Source organism: Oryzias latipes, chromosome 19, assembly GCF_053564925.1.
Source record: "Oryzias latipes strain Hd-rR chromosome 19, Olatipes_Hd-rR_3.1".
Classification (NCBI taxonomy): Eukaryota; Metazoa; Chordata; class Actinopteri; order Beloniformes; family Adrianichthyidae; genus Oryzias; species Oryzias latipes.
In genome coordinates this window covers 27,599,708-27,617,500 of record NC_136255.1, presented here as the reverse complement: position 1 = coordinate 27,617,500, position 17,793 = coordinate 27,599,708, and the positions used below count along the sequence as shown (strand labels likewise).

Genomic DNA, 17,793 nt, shown 5'->3' with positions numbered 1-17,793 from the left:
TCAAACAAAGGCTCTTAGCCTTGAGCAGCCGCCTAAAGAGATACACAAGAGACAATGAAGCCAGACGAATAAACAGGCTCTTCGCAACTCAACCTGCAAAAGTGTACACTCAGTGGCAGGGTCAAAACAGCCGAGCAGACCCACCAAGGCTGGAAACTGAACAGTACTGGAAAAGGACATGGGAGAAAGAGGCAGCACAAAAAAGCAATGCCCAGTGGCTGGTCTCTCTGAGAAAATAACATAGCAACCTCCCTAAACAGAATCCAGTAACCATCACAGTGGCAGACATCCAAGAAAGAGCTTCAGGTATGAAGAACTGGACAGCACCGGGCCCTGACATGATACATGCCTACTGGCTAAAGAAGCTTACCGCACTCCACGAGCACCTGGCAGCACAAATGAACAAGCTGCTAAGAGATGGGACTCACCCCAAATGGCTAACGGAAGGGCGAAAGATCCTGATCCAGAAGGATCCCTCAAAGGGAACAGTCCCATCCAACTACCGGCCAATAACCTGTCTCTCCACAACATGGAAGCTCATGTCAGGCATCATTACAACCAAGATAAATAGAAACATGGATCAATACATGAGCAACACACAGAAGGGCATTGGTAGAGACTCCAGAGGAGCCAAACAGCAACTCCTGGTCAACAGAACAGTCGCTCAAGACTGCAAGTCACGACACACCAACCTGTGCAAAGCCTGGATTGATTACAAGAAGGCCTATGACTCAATGCCACACACATGGATCACTGAATGTTTGGAGCTGTACAACATCAACAGGACTCTAAGAGCCTTCATAGGAAACTCGATGAAGCTGTGGAAAACCACCCTTGAAGCCAATGGGAAGCCACTTGCACAAGTGTCCATCAAATGTGGGATATACCAAGGTGATGCTCTGTCCCCACTGCTGTTCTGCATAGGTCTGAACCCCCTCAGCCAAATAATCAACAAGACTGGCTATGGATACCGACTCAGAAATGGGGCCAACATCAGTCACCTCCTCTACATGGATGACATCAAGCTATATGCTAAGAGCGAGCGTGACATTGACTCCCTGATCCACACAACCAGGATTTACAGTACTGACATTGGGATGTCATTCAGGCTCGAGAAATGCAGCCGGATGGTGACAAAGAGAGGCAAGGTAGTCCACACAGGAGGGGTCTCACTCCCAGAAGGAACAATAGCAGACATCGAGGACAATTACAAGTACCTTGGAATTCTGCAGGCAAATGGCAACCTGGAGCAGGCAACAAGGAAAGCTGCAACAGCTAAATACCTCCAACGAGTAAGACAAGTCCTGAGAAGCCATCTCAATGGCAAAAATAAGACCCGGGCAATAAACAGCTACGCACTGCCAGTTATCAGATACCCTGCAGGAATAATAAGATGGCCAAAGGAAGAGATACAGACCACGGATGTTAAAACATGAAAGATTCTCACCATGCATGGAGGGTTCCATCCCAAATCCAGCACCCTGAGACTGTATGCTAGCCGCAAGGAAGGAGGCCGAGGACTAGTGAGCGTAGAAGCCACTATCCAGGATGAAACATCCAAAATGCATGAGTACATCAAGCTCAAGGCCCCAACTGACAGTGTGCTCAGTGAATGTCTCAGGCAATGGAGAGCAGAGGATACAGTGCTGGAGGACAGATCCCCATAGGAGGACAAACCCCTGCATGGGATGTACCACCAGACCATAACTGAAGTGGCTGATATCAAGAAGTCCTACCAATGGCTAGAAAGGGCTGGCCTACAGGACAGCACCAAAGCACTCATCCTGGCAGCCCAGGAACAAGCCCTGAGCACCAGAGCAATAGAGGCTCAGATCTACCACACCAGACAAGACCCAAGGTGTAGATCTACCACACCAGACAAGAGCCAAGGTGTAGATCTACCACACCAGACAAGACCCAAGGTGTAGATCTACCACACCAGACAAGAGCCAAGGTGTAGATCTACCACACCAGACAAGACCCAAGGTGTAGATCTACCACACCAGACAAGACCCAAGGTGTAGATCTACCACACCAGACAAGACCCAAGGTGTAGATCTACCACACCAGACAAGACCCAAGGTGTAGATCTACCACACCAGACAAGACCCAAGGTGTAGATCTACCACACCAGACAAGACCCAAGGTGTAGGCTGTGCAAAGAGGCGCCTGAAACAATCCAGCACATAACTGCAGGATGTAAGAGGCTGGCAGGTAAAGCATACATGGAGCGCCACAATCAAGTGGCTGGAATAATATACAGGAACATGTATGCAGAATATGAACTGGAAACCCCAAGATCAAAATGGGAAACACCTCAGAAGGTGGTAGAGAATGAGAGGGCAAAGACCCTGTGGGACTTCCAGATCCAGACTGATAGGATGGTGACGGAGAACCAACCAGACATTGTAGTGGTGGATAAAGAACAGAGGAAAGCCGTTGTGGTGGATGTGGCAGTGCCAAGCGATGGGAACATCAGGAAGAAGGAACATGACAAACTGGAGAAATACCAGGGACTCAGAGAAGAACTGGAGAAACAAGGAAAGTGAAGGTGACAGTGGTGCCTGTGGTGATTGGAGCACTGGGGGCAGTAACCCCCAAGCTGGAGGAGTGGCTGCAGCAGATACCTGGAAAGACCTCAGACCTCTCAGTCCAGAAAAGCGCAGTGCTAGGAACAGCTAAGATACTGCTAAGGATCCATAAGCTCCCAGGCATTTGGTAGAGGACCCGAGCTTGTGTGAGTAACCACCTGCAGAGGGTGAGAGGTGCGATATATATATATATCGCACCTCTCACCCTCTGCAGGTGGTTGTGTGTATATATATATATATATATATATATATATATATATATATATATATACATACACACACAAATATGGGATATGCACACTAGTGGCCTGGATAGGCTCAGGCAGCCCCGTGACCCTGAAAGTGACAAGACAGATTTAGAAGATGGAATTATATATTTTTTTATTCTTTAAAAATCAGACAATATGATCTTAGTATATTATTTTTTATTTTGTGTCTTATAGTCGAGGTATACTTATGATAAAAATTACAGGCCTTTCTCATCTTTAGAAGTGGGAGAACAGGTGGCTGACCAAATAATTTTTGCCCTATTGTGTCATTCATTCATTCATTCATTCATTCATTCATTTTCTTAACCGTTTTTCCCTTTCGGGGTCACGGGGCTGCTGGAGCCTATCCTGGCCACTTGTGGACGAAGGCAAGGGACACCCTGGAGAGGTTGCCAGTCTGTCGCAGGGTAGAATGTCCACAAACACAAACCCATTCACTCTCACCTAGGGACAATTTAGAGTTGCCAATTAACCTATGAAGCATGTTTTTGGATGGTGGGAGGAAGCTGGAGACCCGGGAGAGAACCCACGCATGCACGGGGAGAACATGCAAACTCCACACAGAGAGGTCCCCTGTTGATGTAGTTTTTCACGTACCCCAGCTGGGACTTGAACTGGAGACCTTCTTGCTGTGAGGCAAGAGCGCTAACCACTGCGCCATCGTGTGTGTGTGTGTGTGTGTGTGTGTGTGTGTGTGTGTGTGTGTGTGTGTGTGTGTATATATATATATATATATATATATATATATCTATATATATATTTATATATATTTTTTTTACGCCGGATGCCCTTCCTGACGCAACCCTCTCTATTTATCCGGGCTTGGGACCGGCACAGAAGTTACTGGCTTGCAACCCCTGTGGCTAGATTATATATATATATATATATATGGAGGAAAAACCACCCGCGGAGAGTGAGAGGGGCGTTTTTTTAAATATATATATATATATATATAATTGTAATTAGAAGTTTATAATTTTGAATTAGAATTATTTATATTTGCTGCTAACATGAAACTGTAATTTAAATAAAGGTAAATTGAATCTCTGCAAAGGTTTTTCGGGATTTGATTTTTGTCATTTGCTGATTATCTTTTCAGACTGATGGAGTCAGAAATCCTTCAGCATCTGATGAAGAAGAGTCTTTGAGATGAAGACCAACATGTTTCAGTGATTTCCCTTCCTTCAGACCTGCAACCAGCCGCCATGAGATGATGAAGTGCAGCGGGAGCCTGTTCATCTGCAGTCGGAGCTTCCAGATGATATGACCAGAACAGATGCATGTCATGAATCAAAGGTCCAGAACCACCCGGCTCGCTGATGCGTTCCGCAGGCGCTCGGCCTGCTGGAAGCTCCTGGCAGGGGAACGTCCTCACAGCCCGGACCACACCGCGGCGGCGGCCTCGCCTGAACCCAGCTCGTGAACGCATCGACCCCACCTGAGACCAAACGGAGCGGCGAGCCAAAACATATCAAAGCATAACTTGAGGCTGGCCCAGCTCAAATTGGAAAAGCATGAAGGCCTGAAAGAAGGATCACACATGTTTCAGAGTATGTGCAGAGTTTTAATTGATAATAAATTGTGCTTTTGCAGCCCTGCGCCGCACATGAAAGCAGCTCAAGGTGTTTTTCATTCACATGGGGGGGTAATTGATAGCATTTGTTTGCTTTTTACATATTTGATCCACTTTCCTCAGTTGAACCGTCGATTCTCCAAAGGCGTCAGAACCTCCTTCACCGTCATGCGACTGAACTCGGGTCCTGAATGAGACGGGGATCTGATCTCCTCATCCAGGTACAGGATTTCCAGAACCTTCCAGCCCAGAAACAGTTTCTTTACAAAAACAAGCAGCACAAAGACACATGTCTCTGACAGAGTCTCTGTTTGGTTGTTTGGAAGACCCCGACTGTGATCCGGTCAAACTAAAACACGTCTGGTGGTTTGAACTTCAGAACTATTGTCCAAACGTGCAGACGTGTGGAAGTTGACTTTTTTAATGTTCATTTGTGTCCATACTCCTTTAGTCCGGCTTTAAATTGACGCGTCGCATCTTCATGCTGTCGCTCGCTGACAGAAAATGTTCTAAACATCTGAGCTCAGCAGAAAACTAACAGGGTCAATCTTTAGTTCCATCTGCATGAACCGCTCTCTGGTTCATTGTTCTGGATCTGCTTTTCTTCAGTTCCTTCCAGGTCAAATCTGCCTGGTCTACCTGTCACCTGCTTTCACCTTCAGCTCAGCTGCTCCTCGTTTGGCTGACGACCTCCAGGCTACTTAAGTCTGTTTCTCAGAGGCCGTCTGGTTCTTGTCTGCTGTGATTCTGTCTTGAAGTCCCTCCTGCTGCCTTATTGTTTGGTTCTTTGTGTCACTGGAACCTGGGCCGTTCAGGTTTTACTTTATGGGTTTGATTTAGTCAACAAAATGAGGATTTTGAACCTGAATGAAGCAAAACGACTTCAACCTAAGTCCATCAGACACTGGAATCCATTAAAAAGGTTTAGAAAATTTCATGACGATGTGGATGATGCTGCTTAAATATGACTGAACCACAGAAATGTCAAACTTGTTAAAGTTCATCCTGTCTTTAAGGTTTTCCTGTGATCAAAAACATTTAAAATATAGCGATTTTACAGCAACTTGATCAAAAATATTTCTAGAGGATTCACAGAAATACTTGTACCCGTTAAAAATCAGCTGTTTTTTGGGTTATTCATATTTTTGCATGCAAAAGTTCAGTTTTTGCAGTAATGACTGTAGTGATGAAGAGTTTCTGAATAATTCCCTTTAGTCTGACCCCAAACTGGACGACCAGAGACCACGGAACGCTTCCTAAAACTGTGAATATATATAGACGGCTGAAGTAACAAATCCAAAATAAAAACAAAATATTTGGCCCAACAGCCTGACCGAGTTCACAGAAAATTCAATTTTCAATTCAATTCAATTTTATTTATAAAGCCCAAATTCACAACGGTGGTCTCAATGGGCTTCGGATCGGTAATTGGAAAAGGATTCACATCTGTTTTTAAAACATAAAATATACACATTTTCTCTTATGTCCATAAAATTTGTGAAGAAACACAAATACGGAGCAGAATTTTGCCAATCTGAAACCAAATAATACAGAAAAACATGAAAGTGTGAACTTTTCTTCCTGAAGTCTGAACAGAATCACTAGAGTCTCTGGATTTCTCTGCATCGCGTCTCCAGTCTGCTCCCTTCAATCTGTCATAAGGTTTTAAATATCTGTTTATTAATGTCTTAGTTTATACGGATGTCAGATAATGAGAATGTAGTTTAATTAAAGTCTCAGATTATGAAGATCTACGATTTTAGTCATTTCTGTTCAAAAGATCCCAGATTAAGACAATCTCAGATTTTAAAAATCTCATTGTCTCTTTTTTTTATTTATTTATTTATTAATTTACACATACATCACTTTTAATTTTATTTTTCTGGTTTTAAATAAAGATTTCATTTTTTGAAGGTCTCAGTTTATGAGGAACTTCATGATCATCTCATGCATTCTAAAATAATCTCAGATTATGATGATCTAAATTTATAAAGATAGACTTTTATGCAGATTTCTGTTAATTTTATGTAGAATTCAGATTATGAATCTCCATCAGTTTTTGTCTGATGGAGATTTACCTTTTTAATCACAAATATCCGTTCTGGATGGTTTCCTGAGGATTACAGTATTTGAATGAAGATGTCGTGTAATAAACAGCGCCAACCTTCTCAGATTTATGGCTTGTCTGCGATCCTGATACTTTATAATTTGTGCATGTCACGTGCGCGCCTGCAGGTTTGCCCATTACCCCCCCCCCCCCCCCCCCCCCCGACTCACCTGGACAGTTGAGATTAAAGTCTTAAATTGGGTCTAGTTGAGTTTGAGTCCGTGTAGCAGACGTGTTCAGGGTGACCCTGCCTCCACCCAACTGTAGCTGGGATAGGCTCCAGCAACCCCACAACCGTAAAACGGTTCTGAAAAATGACAAATCAGAGAAATCCACCTCTGAAGCAGGACTTTAGACTGTGGGGGGAAACTGAGGCGCCTGCAGAAAACCCCAAATGTGGGATTTGAACCTTCTCCCTAGGTGACGGTGCTAACCACTATACCACCATTATCATAAAATCTGAAGTGGCATGTTTTTGTCCAGTTTTACTGTCAAACGTGGCGTGATGGGACAAACGTCAGTACGCGGCGTGGAATCTGGATCTGCAGACTGAGCGGTTTTCTCTCCAGAGCGTCTGCCGCTGCTGCTGCAGAGCCGCCTTCAGCGTCCTGCTGCCTCCTCCTGTGATGGAACGCCGTCCCGCCCCCTCCGGATTGAAGAAACAGAGTCTCCTCTGGGAGGCGGAACACCCTGGTTGAAGCCCACCAAGGCCTGAGACGCCGGCTGGCACGCCATGAAACACTTCCCAGCTTTACGGCTTGGGCTCCGTACCCAATTAGGCAGAGCGAAGCAGATTTACAACGCCACCAGGGCCTGGAGATGGATGGACCTGTTTTGAAGTTTTCAGGGATGGAGGGGGGCTGGGAATACGCTATTCCCCAGCCTCTTTTATCACGTCCTGTCAGAGGTCTGCAGGTGGAGCGAGCGCAGACTCCAGACGGGACGGAGAAGTCCAGAAATGACAGAAGAACGTCTGATTGGTTCATTTTATTCTCAAAACAATTATACAAAATAGTTGGATTCATAAACAGAAATATGTTTAATAAATATGCCAGGAGGAAGCTGAAAAAAGGTCAGTAGATAGGAAATAATTTACAACCTCGGTGATCTGTTAAAGACCGACTCTGATGAAGATGCAGTTCTGAACGTTTGCTGATGATGGAGCGCTTAAAGATTCAAGTTGTTACAAATCAGCAGCAGACGGAAAAATGCCTCCTGAAAGAGATTCAATTTGTGACGTAGAAGAGACTCTGGGCGGGGCCACAAGCTCCCTGCTCTAGCTCCGCCCCCTTCTGATCATCCACTGTCAGACAAACCGATCCATGAACGTCTTTGTTTTCCTGGAATCTGGATCAGAACTGGACGGATGGATGGTTCTCTGATGGCGAGGGGCTGTAAGCTAGTGGGAGAGCTCTCAGTGAGGATGGAGGGAAAGGGGGGCGGGGTTGCTCTGCGCCAACAGTCCTGCCCTCAACTCAGGTGTTTTCTGAATAACTCCTGCCGCTCTGCAGAAACTGTCCTGGAAAACGATACGGGTTTCTGGGTAAAAATGGATCAGAAGGTGATGGGAGTGGGACTCGAACCCGTCACCAACAGGAGCTGCAATCCCAGTTTAGATTCTGTACATATTTATAAAGAGGAAATTGGTCCTGACGGTCGTCCACTGTCCTCAGAAACGGGATTCGAACCGTGGACCCCCTCAGAAACATTCTTCCTTGCCGTCTCTCTACTGAGGGCTGCTGGTGATCGCCCGGAGGAGCTCGCAGGCGTTCTTTGACGCCACGTCCTGCAGCCTCCGGAGGCGGCGAGGGCTGGCGGTGCCCATGAAGCTGTCGGGCTGAAGCACCGCCATGCCGTCGCTGACTTCGCCCATGATGATGAGGAGGCCCTCGGCGGCGGCGCCCGTGATGTTCGGGCACGAGCAGCTCCAGTCCACATTGAGGAACGTGACCTCCAGGGGCCCCCTCCCAAAAAAGCGCAGACCCATCTTCTCGTCCTTGAAGATCTTGTCGATGGTCACGAGGGCGTGGCCCGCGTCCTTCTCTTGGCTGACATCCGTCAGGCGGCCGGTGATGACGAAGTCGCTGCGGCAGAAGCTGGGCACCATCTTGGCGCGCGGCGGGCAACTCTGGCAGGGGGGGGCCTTCTGGTAGGGGCAGCTGTCCTCACAGGCCCGTTTGGACTCAAAGTTGTTGTCGTTTCCGCCGCAGCCGCCGTAGATGAAGGTGTGACACCCCCGCAGGGCGCTGCTGTACGCCCACCGCGGCTCGTACGCCTTGCAGGGCCCCTGCAGGCTGGGGAGTCCGCAGGGACCCGACGGCTCCGGACCGCAGCACCGCATGCAGTCCTGGAGGGACTCGAACAGCCGGGGCGGCTCCTGGCTGCTGCAGGAAGTGTAGCTTCGGCACACGTTGGCGTTCGGCTCGTAGAACCAGCTCACCGTCTCCAGCCCACTCCCACAGTCCTCCTGCGGGATGGGGGGGCTCACACATGCCTCGGGGGGGCAGCGGCTCTGGTTTTTGGACTGCGGGGGGCTTGGGGCCTCAGCGGGCAGCACGGTGAGGAGGTGGAAGGCCTGGACTGACCCGGAGGGGTTTTGAACCGTGCACCTGTACACCCCCGAGTCGGCGGGCTGGGCGTTGTAGACCACCAGCTGACCCGCGTTGGTGACCACCATGTTTCCGATCATGTGGTTCCGCCTTAAGGCCACGCCCTGCTCGCGTGGGGGGGCCTGCTTCTCCCAGGTGACGTCGTGCTGGGGCGGGCCTGTGGCCGCGCACAGGAAGCTGGCCGTGTCCCCCGCATTCACCATCTGATGGGCGGGGCTTCTGACCACCAGGGGGGGCAGCGGCTCGGTGGGGGGTGGCGGGGGAGTGGTGGTGGGGCCCACAGTGGTCATGCGGAGCAGTGGGTGACCTGCTTTGGGCCAGGTGAGATGGAAGCGGCAGGAGACCACCGTGAGCGTGACCCCCTTTGAGCACGCTTCCGCGTCCATGTAGCAGCGGTTGTAATACGTCATGCCGTCGGAGGCGCACGTGAAGCTGGGCTCGCGCCCGCAGCGCTCGCGGCATTTGCAGTGGGGCTGACCGTCCCAGACGTCACACTCGGATCCCTGCTGCGTGCACGTGAAGCCCGCGCAGCTCGCCTCTTTGGGCGTCATGGACGGGGCCCCCGCCGCGGAGCGCGCGACCACGCAGCTGCGGCCCCCGCACACGTTCTGGCAGCACTTCTCAGAGGAGTCGCACTCCTGCGGGGGGACACCTTCATCAGACTCCTCATCTTCATCACAACATCAGATGTGCACGAGCCGTAAACCTTAAAATACTCACTTGGTCGGACTGACACTCCCGCGTGCACGTGCTCATGGCGTCCACCCACAGGTTGGGGTTCACGTCATTGGGGCAGATGCCCGAGTGCGCGTGGGTCACGGGCGGCAAACCTGCGGCGCGGAGTTCTGTGAACGCGCGCGCGAGGATACAGAGCCACAGCAGCATCTTCAGCAAGGCGAGTGCGCGCGCCTGAACAGTCCAGCGGGGGGGGGGAAGGAGTCACGCGCTGGGGTCCGCAGGGCAGCGGGCGCGTGTCAGCGGGTCAGTCAGTGATGCTCGCGCGGAACGGAGCCCGGCCGGTGCAAAGATGAACGCTGCTGCTCACGCGCCGGGAGAAGCTTTAAGATGAGCGGGGGTGGGGGGAGAGGGGGCACCTGCCTTTTAAATAGGCGCGCGGGGTCCCCCGTTTAACTGTTTGTGCTCTGCGCGCGCGGCGTGCCAAGACGCGCGAGACTTCAGAGGAACGGTGGTTTCTGTCTGTGACGGGACGCCGCGCGCGCGCGCTCGAACTTTTAGGGTGTTTTTGAAAAGTTTTAATGAAAACAAACGGATGATGCGATGAAGAAAACAAAGTCTGGTTGTGATGAGTCTGAACTCCGCAGGCGTCTGCGCTGCTGTTGCGCAACATCTGCCTTCATCAGCTGACCTCCGTGTCTTTGTTCACTCGTTACTTCTCCTACATGCGGATGCGTGCACGTGCGCACGAACCTTCCCCAGACGCGCATGCGTGCAGGAATCTGGACAAGACGAAGGTTTCGACATCCCGACCCAAACGTGAGTCCAGAATCCGGAGCGCAGACCCGACTGCGGCAGAGGTGAGCTGAGGACAGGCTCAGGGGGCGGGGCTGGGCGGCGCGCGCAGGCGCGCAGCGACTAATGAATGAAGTTGTGAATTTCTCTTTGAAGAACTTCCTCCGGTTCAGCCGAGGACAGGCAGCTATTAAACCGCGGACCCACGCTGCGCGCGTGCGCGGCAGAACGGCCTTGTTTACCTGAAACGCACAGCAGCAGGTCTCGGTCCTGGGGGGGGGGATCATTATGTCTGCTGCTTCTGCTTCAAGTTTGCGGAACATCTGGGCTTCAAACGGCTTTTGTAGAGTCTGAGCTTCAGGGGAAGCTGTGCGCATGCGCCAGGACTGCGCAGAGGTTATCCGAGGTTCCGTCAGCGGTTCCTGGAGAACATGGAGAGACGAGCATTTCCTGCAAAGCCACGACGTGTTCTTTTGAAAACGTCTTTGCCCTCCTGTTTAATCTTTGTCTGTGCTGCTCGTTTGTGTCTCGAATGAATCCTAAAAGTCTAGAACAGATGAGAACCTGGAGGCCACACCCAGCGTCCTGCAGCTTTGGGACAGATCATGGAGGACTCTGAACAGGTGACTGAAGAGGACCAGCAGGCCATGAAAGAAGCCCCACCTCCCTGGACTCGGTTCAGGTCAGAGTTGGGACTTGGATCCATGCAGAGCTGAAGGAGGACAGGGGAACATCTGGACTCAGAGAACACAAAAGGACTGGAACCCTTTTAGAGTCAGACACAGAGGTGGGAGTGTGATGGCAGAGGCTCCTCTGCAGCCCCGGTCCTGAACCACCGACCCGTCCACAAACTCTGGTCTCTACCAGGAGAACGTCCTTGAAGATCTGCAGCCATAGAAGATTTCCGTCAGATTAGAGCTGCGTTCATCTGAATTCTCTGCTCGCCGCCTGTCCAGATGTGTTCATGGCAGGTGTGGGAGGAGCTACTGCCAGATGTTTGTAGCCTGATCGTTACATGGAGCGGCGTCCGTGTGGATCTCATGAACGACGTTTAGAGATCAGGCTGATCTAGCATGCAGAGTTCTACAAAACCATGTCCGCTTCATGACATCGTTGGAGACTCTCCGGCTGCTGTTTCCGGTTCTGTGACCCAGTTTGAAGGCCGACTGTCCCACATTGACCCGAGGGGGGGGGGGAATAAAAGCAAAGAGAAGGATCTTTTTTATTTTAGTCTCTGTGAAAACAAAAATATATCTGAAGTCTGGAGACTTGAGCAGGCTGCCCCCCCCATGTCCTCTGTGTGGCCCCCCCCCGAAGGCCGGCATGGGCCCCTCCACAGCCCACAGGGGTCTGTAACCTAGGGCATGCGGGGGTGTCGGCCGATTGAGTGACAGTCTCTTCTCACGATGAGCTTTTCTCCCCTGTGGGGTTACTGTGACCCCCCCCCCCCAGCCACTTGATAGTTTCTGGATCTGTCTTTCATAGCCCCACGGGTGAAACGCTGGTGTTTGTGGATCTTGAAGCATCGGTATCCTTGAGCGTGAGCTCCCCCTGGTGGCGGTTCACAGACATTACACTGTTTCAGGTGATCTCAGGTGAAGAAGAGACCCGGATGTTGTTCCCATTTTTTTTAATAAAGGCGTCAGCATTTTGGTGATACAGTAATTCAAGTTTTTATAGATTGGGTTCACAGAAGAATCACATGTCTAACTCAGCAAAGTTCTCTAAAAGAAGCATAAATAACAGTACAAAAAAAAGTGGGCGGGGTTTTCTCCTGAAGTGGCACAGTGTTCGTCTCTGCTGGTAGAAAACATTCCTGCTTTCAGCTGAGTGACAACGATGCGTTCACTGGCATTTCCTCCCACGGCTGAAGGCACTGAAGGCAGCGCAGGCGCCATCGAGCAGCACGTGTTTCCTGTTCAGACGCCACAGATGCAGGTGAGACGAAGCCGCGGCGGTCTGGAGGTGCCGGGTCATCCCCGCGACCCGGCTTCACCACAACGAAGGGCCCGAAGGAGCAGGAGGGAGGTCGCACGGCGCCTTCACTGGACCAGGCCGGCGTCTTTGGCCATGCCGTAGAAGATCCCTCTCTTGGAGATGAGGTTGGTGGGGGTATCGAACTCTGCGATCTTCCCCTTGTCCAGAACCAGAACTCTGCAGGACCAGAGGAGTCGGGTTAGGACCACATTCTCAGACATCACGGCTTGCCGTGCACACGTTCACCGTCACACTCTGGCTTCCATGTGACACGGCTACGTCAGTTTAAAAGCACCAACAGCAGAGGGCGATAAAGAGCACCGCGACACGATTAACCCTTTGAGCTCCAGCTGTGGCGACGACCATCGGCAGGAGATACGAGACGTTTCCTGATATTATGACTCTCTTTAAACTTTGAAAAAATTTAACCAGAACTTCAATATGTCTTTCATTGTAATAAAATTCAGTTTCTTTAATGATCACAACGTGAAGCACTGCAGCTGTCTCTCATAAACAAGCTGCTTTTATTTTGGTAACTTAAGTATAGAAAGGAAACGGTCAACATTGTCTGATTTCCACAAGAAAACATTTTTCAGTATAAGAAAATCAATAGAATGAATGTGTCTAACAGTAGGATTGAGGAAATAAAGTTCTGTTTATGTTCAACATTAATGTAGATTCTCTAGAACTTTCATAACAAAAGTTGCATCATAACCTTAAAGGGCTCTGGTACAATACGGTGATGCGTATCGTACATCTTGCTGATACACCTCCCTAAAAATACTCTAAAAGTTGATGCTCAGTCTAGTACAGGTGTGTGGGGGTGGAGCGTTGGTCACATGCTTATTTACCGCTGAAGACAAGAAACTGATCAGATAAGAGAAAACGCTGACAATACTAAGCTAAACGTCCATCAGCTAACAAAGGACAGCTAGCATGAATGCTAAGCAGGGAAGGTCTGGAGCTGCTGGACTCTACATGAACACAGAACCGCAGTCCCACCTGGTGTAGTCCATGATGGTGTTGAGTCTGTGTGCGATGGTGAAGACGGTGCTGTTCTCAAACTGAGTCCGTATGGTGGACTGGATGAGGTCGTCGGTCTCCAGGTCGATGGCAGCGGTGGCTTCGTCCAGGATGAGGATCCTGGTCTTCCTCAGGAGAGCTCGGGCCAAACACACCAGCTGCCTCTGACCCACACTGGACACACAGCAGCGCATCAACACCCCCTTCAGGAGCCAGGACGGCCTGGACTCTCCTGGAACCCACCTGAGGTTCTCTCCTCCCTCGGCGCACTCCATCTGCAGCTGGGCCGGCTGGTTCCGGACGAACCCGTGGAGGTGGGAATGCTCCAGAGCTTTCCACACGTCTTCGTCCGAGTACTTGTCGAAAGGATCCAGGTTCATCCTCAGGGTCCCGGAGAACAGGACGGGTTCCTGAGGCAGAAAGGTGTGTGGTTGGAGCCAAAGCCAAGCCCGGTTTGTGGGCGGAGCCCCGTCAGCTCGGGTACCTGAGGGATGATGGTCAGTCTGGACCTCAGATCGTGGAGGCCGATCTCTGCGATCTTCACGCCGTCGATGGTGATCTCTCCTGCAGCGGCTTCCAGCAGCCGGAAGAGGCAGAGCGTCATGGACGATTTGCCGGCCCCCGTTCGCCCCACAATGCCGATCTGCAGAAACCGCCATGAGCGTCTGTGTCGGAACCCCCACCCCCCGAAGGTTCTGCCTCACCTTCTCCCCTCCCTTCACGTCCAGCGTAATGTTCTTCAGGACGAGGTCCAGACCGTCTCTGTAGCGAACGCTGTAGCCGTGGAACTCCACCTTCCCGTCCGTGGGCCATTCAGGGGGGGGCTTCTTGTCCTCCACCTCCCAAGGAGCCTGTGGGGAAAAACGGCTTCATGAAGCAGAACCTCAGACTTCAACCCCTGATCCAAACCCCCTCCTTCAGTGTCCATTTGGGTCTGAGAAGGCTCCTTCATGGAACCGCTCCGTCACCAAGAACCTTGACTGCCTGGAAATCCTGACCACGCCTTTGAGGAAACAGACCTTCAGACCCGGTTCTCTTCAGCTGGTATTCAGTTAAACACACCCATGTGCCAAAGCGGCTCGTAGTGGGTGTGGTCAGCGGTCGCTAAGGAAAACCGTAAAACTTACTTTGAAGTAGAAACACAAAAGTCTGGAAACACGTTTATGAGCTCGAGACATGAAAACAAGTCAATGGTTGCTATGGACCAGGACTTTCAGGATGGGTTCTACTTTAAGTCCAAATCTGTTATGTATCGGTTGTTAGCCGTCGATTTAAAAAAAAAAAAAAAAAAACAGTAGATGGATGACATATGTGGTCATGTGACCTGTACGGTGCTGGTGTTAGCTATTTGTCAGAAATTGGACCTATCATCAGGTTTGAAGCCAGCAAAGCCCTGGTTCTGCACCAACTCCAGCTCCAAAACCACATGGATAAGACCCCAAGAGCTGGTCCCCCCAAGAGCTGCCCCCCCCCCAGGAGCTGGCCCCCCAAGAGCTGGCCCCCCAAAGCTTCTCCTTCAAGAATCTCCAGGCTTCATGAATGCGCCCCGTACCAGGGAGTACAGAGTGTCCTGTCTGTGTCGGGTCAGCAGCGCCTCTGGTTCTGGTTTACGGTATTGGTTCATGGTTGTGTTGTTCCAGCTGATTGGTTGGGCGTTTTTATGGCGCATTCAGAGCAGTGCGGCGCCAACACCTCCTTAAAGGCAAAGGCGTGCTCCTTCACCTCTGGTTTGGTCTCTGAGTACTCCTTCACTCGCTCCACCGCCACGATGTTGTTCTCCAGGTCTGACGTCATCCGCACCATCCAGTTCAGAGACATGGTCACCTGGGGGGCGGAGTCAGATCTCAGGTCTCAGAGGGCTTCAGGTCAGGGCTGCTGACCACGTTTGGGCTCAGCGTACCTGCAGAGCGTAGGACACCGACAGCCCCACCAGACCCGGGTTCAGCGTCTCCTTCCAGATGACGGCGAACAAAGCGGCGAACAGAACGATGCAGTTCCCAATGAACTCGATCCGGACCCCCAGCCACCTGCAACAAGGAGAGACGGCTGCTCAACCGGCAGAACACCAGGGAACCGCTTCCAGCGGCTGTGCTGCGTCGGTGTTCCACTGTTCAGAGCCACAGCGGGGCGTCTCCCTGCTGATCACCTGGATCAGGTGTGGTCAGCGGGTCACAGCGAGGAGACACCTGTTAATCTGGAGGAGCAGCGGCGCCGCGTCAGGTGGGCGGGGCACTCACCTGTTGGACACGATCCCGGGGTAGTAGCTCCTCTGGTTCTCGTCCACCTTGGCGTCGCTCATCAGCACGAAGGCGTCCAGCCTGCCGTAGGCTCGGATGACGCTGGAGCCGGTGACGGTTTCCGAAAAGTGGGAGTAAATGGGAGAGCGGCTGACAGACTCCAGACGCTTCAGCTGCCGAGACGAGGCGACGTAAAACCTCTGCGGAGGGAGACAAACGACCAGCGTTAAAGCCACGAGGCCTCTGCACGTGCTCAGAAATGTCAGAACGAAGCAAAGGAGCGGCGCACACACACACACGCACACGCAGAGGCAGTTAAGCAGCAAAACACCTGCAGCCATCGTTCGATTCCCTCATTTCCAGATAGTTGAAAAGCAGCCAGCCAATGTTCCAGGAGAAACCTCAGGAATGCGCGGTAAACAGTCTGCTCTGCCTGCAGAACCGCCGTCACCTGCAGGTGTTTTGGCTGTGTTCACCGTTAGCTTAAGCCACATCCTCTCAGCGCTACAGCAGCTTGCCCCGCCCCTTCATGTCCGTATGAACGCCAGTAAAAAGGTCATGCAGCACAGAAGCAGCAGGAAGAACGCGGGTTAGTCTCCGCCTCCAGATCACAGCTGGAGCTCGCCGTCCGCCGACAGGCGTGACCTCTCCAACCTGGAACCAGTGAAGATGGGTTCTGACCAGCGGGTCCTTCAATGATGATGGATCTAGAACATGCTAGACCATGGGGTCATCTGGACCCCACAAGATGGCACAAGGGCTAGCAATCAGGAAAATCCTGAACCTGCAGCCTGTCGGACCCTGACAGCTTTTCGTCTGTCTGATCTTGGAAAGGGTTCCATTTTAGCAGGTTCTAAGCTTTGGGTTTGGTACCAGAACACAGCTGAGTGGAGCTGACGGTTTACGGTGTCAGAGTTCTGCAGCGTCTGTGACTCGAACCGTCGTGACGGTGGAGCCGACACCAAACCTCAGAGAAAAATGACTCCTTATAAACTATAGTAACTAACTCACATAAGTGACTGTTTGTCATTTTAGTCAATCCTGCCCAAAAATAAGTCAATGAAGCCACGCCCACAAACCCCGCCCACTTTCCCCACAGTTTCAATCCTTTCACAGCGGAGCTTTGGCTCTACTGTTGACATTCTTTCTGCGCAGCAGAGATGTTTCTACACGATCAATGCTTTACATTTGTAAAAAAAATCTGAGGCCTGACATGAAGCCACGCCCACAAAACTACACCCGCCGAAAACGACGAAGCGCCTGACCTGAAGCCACGCCCACAGACATTCCTAACGGTTATAAATGAATGAAATCTTTCTGTGGATTCAATAATTTTAACACGCTACGTTTCTTCATGACTGATCTGTTTCTCTGATCTGTGGGTTTTGGCGTGAAGCGAGCGCCGGTCCCGATTGGTCTCTGGCTCTCTTTTTCCTGTCTAGGGTTTTCTGTCTTGTTCCGGTTTTGCCGATGTTCTTCCGGTTTGGAGCTCGTCTGGAGAGCTGCAGCGTTGAGGTCGTCTCACAGAATGAATGAGAAAGCTGCAGCTTCTCTCCACATTTCCAAACAGGAAGTGGCGTGAATTGAAGCCGGCAGCTGATGAAGCCACCTTCTGATGTCTCAGGCTTTGTTCTGGTTTTGTTCTTTCCCTGCTTTCAGGGAAGCTTCCTCGTCTCTTGCGTTTGTGTTGTCATGACGCCTGTGGACTGATTGGCTTGTTAGTGAGGCAGAATCACCTGCGTCATCATGATCTGGGTGTAAAACTACGGAGGCGTTCCCACCGGACCCCCGCGGCCGCTAACTACCCGTGCTAGCTACTGCGCCGCTACGACAAGCCACACTTCCTGAATCACTAGCACAGCTGCAAACACGTGCGGCGGTCTACCAGCGCAGTCATGCGGCATGTATTCATCAGTTAGCGGACCGGATTCCTATTT

At 51.1% G+C, this 17,793-nt stretch overlaps 2 protein-coding genes and 1 long non-coding RNA gene across 4 annotated transcripts in view; 1 reads left to right on the top strand and 2 right to left on the bottom strand.

Moving 5' to 3' along the window:
- The window catches only part of LOC110014463 (uncharacterized), a 14,216-nt gene extending 9,751 nt beyond the window's left edge, over positions 1-4,465 (top strand). The window contains exon 3 of the long non-coding RNA XR_002872165.2: positions 3,960-4,465. This is a non-coding gene — a long non-coding RNA (uncharacterized LOC110014463). The remainder of the gene's footprint in view (positions 1-3,959) is intronic.
- A 3,047-nt stretch (positions 4,466-7,512) lies between these two features.
- LOC101161126 (WAP, Kazal, immunoglobulin, Kunitz and NTR domain-containing protein 2-like) lies at positions 7,513-10,933 on the bottom strand. Its single transcript, XM_023949376.2, has 2 exons — positions 9,870-10,933; positions 7,513-9,787 (listed from the first exon to the last, which is right to left on the bottom strand). The coding sequence occupies exons 1-2, from the start codon at positions 10,032-10,034 to the stop codon at positions 8,267-8,269; spliced, it is 1,686 nt and encodes a 561-aa protein (XP_023805144.1). The 5' UTR covers positions 10,035-10,933; the 3' UTR covers positions 7,513-8,266.
- Positions 10,934-12,232: 1,299 nt separating this feature from the next.
- The window catches only part of abcc3 (ATP-binding cassette, sub-family C (CFTR/MRP), member 3), a 36,694-nt gene continuing 31,133 nt past the window's right edge, over positions 12,233-17,793 (bottom strand). For both annotated transcript variants that reach the window (XM_023949375.2, XM_078937172.1), the window contains exons 24-31: positions 15,857-16,056; positions 15,520-15,646; positions 15,342-15,443; positions 14,324-14,470; positions 14,104-14,262; positions 13,863-14,029; positions 13,599-13,793; positions 12,233-12,773 (exon numbers count right to left, since the gene is read on the bottom strand). In XM_023949375.2, coding sequence (XP_023805143.1) covers positions 12,662-12,773; positions 13,599-13,793; positions 13,863-14,029; positions 14,104-14,262; positions 14,324-14,470; positions 15,342-15,443; positions 15,520-15,646; positions 15,857-16,056 — 1,209 coding nt within the window. In that variant the 3' untranslated portion in view covers positions 12,233-12,661. The remainder of the gene's footprint in view (positions 12,774-13,598; positions 13,794-13,862; positions 14,030-14,103; positions 14,263-14,323; positions 14,471-15,341; positions 15,444-15,519; positions 15,647-15,856; positions 16,057-17,793) is intronic.